Source organism: Hippocampus guttulatus, chromosome 22 (assembly GCF_054856545.1).
Source record: "Hippocampus guttulatus isolate MCC_2025c chromosome 22, RoL_Hgut_1.0, whole genome shotgun sequence".
NCBI classification, from domain to species: domain Eukaryota; kingdom Metazoa; phylum Chordata; class Actinopteri; order Syngnathiformes; family Syngnathidae; genus Hippocampus; species Hippocampus guttulatus.
In genome coordinates, this window is record NC_141282.1 from 1977643 (window position 1) to 1983412 (window position 5770).

The 5770-nt window shown below is 45.2% G+C and overlaps 1 protein-coding gene across 2 annotated transcripts; it reads left to right on the forward strand.

The window, feature by feature from the left end:
* Positions 1 to 57: 57 nt before the first annotated feature.
* On the forward strand, positions 58 to 5573 carry elk3 (ETS transcription factor ELK3). 2 transcript variants are annotated; one of them, XM_086103613.1, is made up of 5 exons: positions 58 to 340; positions 3350 to 3584; positions 3658 to 4215; positions 4821 to 4940; positions 5019 to 5573. In XM_086103613.1, the coding sequence occupies exons 1-5, from the start codon at positions 159 to 161 to the stop codon at positions 5109 to 5111; spliced, it is 1188 nt and encodes a 395-aa protein (XP_085959739.1). In that variant the 5' UTR covers positions 58 to 158; the 3' UTR covers positions 5112 to 5573. The 2 variants fall into 2 exon arrangements, with proteins under 2 accessions (XP_085959739.1, XP_085959738.1); XM_086103612.1 differs by having other exon boundaries at positions 193 to 340; positions 3366 to 3584.
* The last annotated feature ends 197 nt before the right edge of the window (positions 5574 to 5770 follow it).

Below are 5770 nucleotides of genomic sequence, written 5' to 3' on the forward strand. Positions count from 1 at the left end.
GTGTGTAACAGGAACCCATCCCGGTGAGCAGGAAGCGAACAGTATGACGTCAGCTCGCCGAGTGGCGTCCTGTGCGCGCGCGCGCGTTTCGCCTGAGTGTGTGCGTGCGTGCGTGGGTTTTCGCAGACGGGAATAATGCGCCAGAGGAAGTGCGCCCGATGTCCGTCTGCGCGTCCCGACTTCCTGCTCTGTGGGTAAGCAAAGCACAGAGCAGAGCCGCGGATCCGCTTTCGCGCACAGCGGCATGGAGCCACAACACAAGACACACAGCCTGCTTTAAAAGACTTTACGCGCATCCGGGCGGACCGAAAGAAGAGGATCAGCCGTGCCATAAACAAGGGTAGGCGCGTGTTCTGTCCGTTTCTGTTGTGCCAAAGCAAAAAAAAAAAAAAAAAAAAGGACGTGTTTAAAAGCCGTTTTTCTTTCAATCACGTTCGAATATGGTCGATCGCCTGAAAAATGACGCGAATGTGGCGCGTAGTTGTGTGGAACACGCTAAAAGTCGCGCAAAACTACATTTTCCAGAGTCTTTGAGGTATTCCGAATTATATATTTAATAAAAACGTCTAGTGGAGGGGAGAGGGGCGCCAAGTTTTTTTTTTTTTTTTTTTTAATGTAGGCACTTTTAGATACTGGGTCGTCTGGACTTTCTAGACGAATCAAATGAGTCATCACAAAAACGTGCAGTATATTTTCAAAATGGCACTAGAAAAAAAGAGCCTTCTTATTTGGTGTGCTCGAGTGTAGGAGGATCTTAATTATGCATCACATGAGGCTTAGTAAACTTCCTGTGACTCAAAAGCTTGTAGCAGCTTTCACCAGTCAACTGGTTGGAGAGGACCACTTTTATTCTGAAAACACATAAATCAGAAGCCAAACCTCAAACTGACAAGCGCCAACACAGAAATGCATTATACGTATATGTGTGTGTGTGTGTTTTCTGCTGACAGGAAGTCAGACCTTCCTCTGAGGCACGGCTTTAAATCCGGGAAAACGCCCCTGAATGACAGGAAGTGCTCGTTTTAGGCCCACACACAAACTTGCAAGTTCCTCCGTCAGTTAACACAGAACGCAAACAGGAAAAAGCACAGGAGGAAGGGCGTATTAATTATGATTTATGATGGCAATGGCGAACCACTCCTCAGATGGCGGCCTCTTTGGTTGCGGCGGCTGTTTCGGGTCGCTTTTGTCAGGAAGTCGTGGCTGCAAAAAATTGCAATGTAGTTGTAATGGCGTAATTAAGGGCTCGTCTTGAATGGCTCTTCGTCGACGAGGCGAGTTAAGGAGCCGGGAGACGAGTAAACACAAAGGCAGACAGGTAAACTAGCCTGTTCGACGAGGCCACTGGCCAAGTCTGGCTATATTACCATGGAGACAAGCACACGCATCATGAATAGTAATACCTTAGTAATAACAGCATGTGAATATTTACAGGTTTTACATTTCGTAAAAGACTGCATTCGATTTTTGTAAGGACTGTCCTATAATTACTGTGTGCCAACTTGTTTTGGAATCTGCGTTTGAACAGAAAGTACCGGGCATTTATTCACCGTGAGACAAATTGGATTTGTCCCCCCCACTCTCAAATACGGTCATTATATAAATCTGTGTAAATATCACTTTCTTTGAACTACTCGGCGTACACGGCCAGCAGCACTTTCAATTTCTACTGCGGACTTCAGCATCGCAGGTAGCACGTCTGCTCGCTACCGCGCTCGTCGGGATAACGACATCGACCCGTGACGAGCGGCGGGATCGTTCACGAAACCACCTGCTCGCTGGAGTTTATTTGATATGTAGCATTTATTCATCCAAACGCATAATTATTTAGGGCAGGGCATCTGTTGGAGCGGAGGCCACTACTTGAAGAAATGTGGCAACTCTACGATTAATGGGACAATTTACCCCCGGCTGCACTACAAGTCAATATTTAATGCGTTTCTTAATCTTGACTGAGCCAAGTTGGGAATCGTTTTTATTTTACTGCACACCACTCAACAAAAATGCCACAAAAAAGGTAGACGTACTGAAACAATGTGGGTCTCGTCTCAAAGTAGTTGAACACAATTTCCGCGGTGTGAATGGCAACGGGTTCATTGGCATTTTACGCCATCTTGTGGAATAGATTTGAATGGCTCTTCCTGTCACTATACGTCACTGGCATAGATAGATGAACACAGATACAACAAGTGGCGCAAATAAAATCATTTTGGAATGCGGGGAATCACTGCATTCGTCGTATTAACAGCATATCAGTGTAAATTACGACAAGTCTACTTCGCACGGGCTAGGCGAATAGCGACAATTCGCAAATCCGGGCGATTCTCAGGAAGTATGGTCGAGCTAAATGCTCAAACACTAACGAGAGTCAACATTTTTTTTTTATTTCCCCCTTCGCAATCCATCATCATATTTCATGACATACAATATTGCAAACATACTGCGGACTAACTAAACAACATTCCTGAGATCAATTTTGTCGTTTGTGCATAAATACGTCAACGGGTAAAATGACGTGATGTGTCCACGAGGCACCTCCCACAATTTACGACTCTAACACACTGTACACGTTCGCTGGAACCACTTTACTAACTACAAGAAGGTCCACGGGTTCACTGTAAAATACGAACGATTTTTTAAAAATTCTTTTGTGATGACCGAGTAACTTCATGTCAAGCATGGCGTCCACTAGTTGTCTTGGCAACGCACGATAAATAAAATAGATCGCTACATTTTTCACGCTAGTGGCATGCGCTTCAGTCTATTCTTGCATGCGAGTCGCCAGGATTTGAAAGGTGCACAGTCCAGGTGCAGGCTGTTTCCTATTTTGCATAGCAAACAAGCTAATGAAGTTGCGGCGTTCACATGATCCTACAATCAAACAATAGGTCACATGGCGGCCTTTGTTCGTTATTCAAAGGTATTATCCGATGCCAAAGTGGTAATTTTGTACCCGTTTTTCAAGTGAAGATCTCTGTAGAAGCTAGTGAAGCTGTTCCGAGTGTAAAACATATTTTGTGTGTGTGTTTGTGTGCGCTCAATCACCAAAGTACTCCAATTTGAAACAATGGAGCGCCACAACATTCAACAATCTCTTGCTAACAAATGAACTCTTTTATTTATTCATCGCACACTGCAGGAATGTTTGATGTCAAGCAGATATCGTTTTTGCCTGGTTCATTTTTTGGGACGCTCATGTCTCAAGGACCACCCTTAATCCTATGATGGCCATTGAAATGCAATTTCATATATTAGAACCCCCAAATAATCCTAAAAAATGCTGATGAATATGTAAAATTATGTTTCATAGACAAGGGTGGAAATGAATATTATCAAATGCTGTTACCAGTTGTTGTTCCTTCCAGATCGCTGCCATCATGGAGAGCTCCAGTACACTGTGGCAGTTCCTCCTGCAACTGCTGCTCGACCAAAGCCACAAACATCTCATCTGCTGGACGTCGGATGACGGCGAGTTCAAGCTGCTCAAGTCGGAGGAGGTGGCCAAGCTGTGGGGCCTGCGAAAGAACAAGAGCAACATGAACTATGACAAGTTGAGCCGGGCCCTGCGCTACTACTACGACAAAGTAAGCTTGTGCGTGCGGACACAAGTCATGTGTGTCGAGTCCCCCACGAACCCAATCTTGCTACTTTTTCCAGAATATCATCAAGAAGGTGATCGGCCAGAAGTTTGTGTACAAGTTTGTGTATTTCCCCGACATTCTGAAGATGGACCCGGCTGCCGTGGAGGCCGGCCGGCGGACCGAAGACTGCAGAAGTGTGCCGTCGGAAGCTGAGGACGAAGATGGGAGGCACCGATACCTCCACACCGGCTCTCTACGTCACACCCTAGAAAGACCCCACTCCATTAAGAGAGACATCAGATATGATCGCCATGACGACAGCTCCACAGTCATCCGATTCGTCACTAACCGTGGCCATTCCTCTCACCCTTCTGTGACTGAAAACTCCCCGGCTCGCTCTTCCTCGCCACAGAGTCCCGTCTTTGCAGTGACTGAGGAATCTGAACAGGGCGATGTGCCTTTAAATCTGTCATCGGGTCAGAGGGAACGAGAGCGTTCCAAGTTCAGGAAACCCAAAGACCTGGAAATTTCATCCTCGTCCCACCTTGTGACAGGAAATGACCTTGTCTCCATTGCCCTGAAAAGTCCAGCACTTCCCTCTGGCTCCTTGACTCCAGCTTTCCTGACTACACAGGTACAAAATAGTGTGGAACATATTTCTCAATGCAGGGAGAAGGCATGTGCGAATAGGAAACTCTCAGTCGGGGAGGAAATGGGAAAGGGGAGGAGGTTTATAAGTGATGCCATATGTTCCAGAAGGGTTACTGGCAACAAAGCCACACTTACATTGGACTTAACTCGGCAGTGAGGGCATGACATGACGAGCCGCCATTTTGCGTTTGAGGAGGAGGGGGTTGGGGGACTGGCGTTTTAAAGCAATTTGCTAGTGAGCTCCCTTTTCGACGAAACGACTTGAAAAGTTGCAGTTCAAGTACTTACGTGGAAAGTAAACATTTAAGGATACAGAAAATCTAAAAGTCGAGGGGTAGGAATAAATTATTTACCGTAGATAACCAAGCTCATAACTTACCAAACTTGGCGCGGTTCATGTTTATTTCCTGCTCCGTCTTCTTCGAGCTGAAAATCAGTTGCGCCGTTTAACGACGCCCTCTGCTGGTTTTAGTAAGTAGTGCAAGCCATACAGCCCGACTTCCTGCCTGTCTGTACTCGATGCCAAAGTAAACACGAGTTTTCCATCTTCATATTTTTACCCTGCGGCTTTGCTTTTTTGCTTTGTAGACGCCATCTGGTCTACTGCTCACCCCCAATCCGCTGCTGTCCAACGTCCACTTCTGGTCCAATTTAAGTCCGGTGGGACCTCCAAGCCCAGCCCAGCTGCAGAGCCATCCCACCTTCCAGGTAACACCAACACTTCGATTTGAATCAACAAAAGATGTTTGTTTGGTTTTTTAAATTCGCTATTGTCTCCCCGCGAAGTTCCCAACCTTGCTGAATGGAGCCATTCCACTGCCTTGGCACAATGCGGACATTTCTTCTCCTTTGCTGATCTCCTCCCACAAGTCTTGTTAATGGAGACCTGGGCCAATCAGCCTTTTTTTAAAAAACTGAAACTGTCTTTTTATATTTTTTTTAGGTGGGGAAAAAAGGGGTAAGACAGTCAAATGCATTTTACATATCATGCGGGAAGTTTGAGAAAACTGGAAAGGCCAGCAATTTTCGTTTTGTGAAAATGTGATGTTTGGGAGACGCAACTGGGTTTGTAAACCAGTCAAGTGACATTGACACAGCAGTTGTACAGGCTTCCCCCACCTCTGAAACAATTCCTTTGTTCTGAAATAATGCACATGCTTACATTCGGGTGCGCAAAGAAAAAAGCTATTACGACATGCTAATCATTTTTGTGTGTTATTTTCAATGCCTTACATCGGTTGTGCCTTATATAATTCACCCTATTTGCTATGATATACAAATGCTTATGAAATGCTTTTTTAAATGATTCTTTTATAGGAAATAAAAGTGTTTTTCTCAAGAGTTTGTCTCGATATCGAAACAGATGGATGAACTGAAGAACCCGTTTAAATCAATCATTTGATTTCTGACGACCCCTTGTGGTCATTTGTATTTTTTTTCCGGGCCTGTTCATTTCGAGTCGTTCTCATCCATAGAGCCGTCAAAATATTCGAACCGCCTCCGAGTTACGATGCCATCCAGAGAGAACAAACGCAGAC

Bases quoted from the DNA above. Each gene is read 5' to 3' on its own strand.
- elk3 (XM_086103613.1), top strand. From the start codon at position 159: ATGTCCGTCTGCGCGTCCCGACTTCCTGCTCTGTGGGTAAGCAAAGCA. The intron at 341-3,349 runs GTAGGCGCGTGT...TGCTGTTACCAG, and splicing joins CAGCCGTGCCATAAACAAGG to TTGTTGTTCCTTCCAGATCG. The intron at 3,585-3,657 runs GTAAGCTTGTGC...TACTTTTTCCAG, and splicing joins TGCGCTACTACTACGACAAA to AATATCATCAAGAAGGTGAT.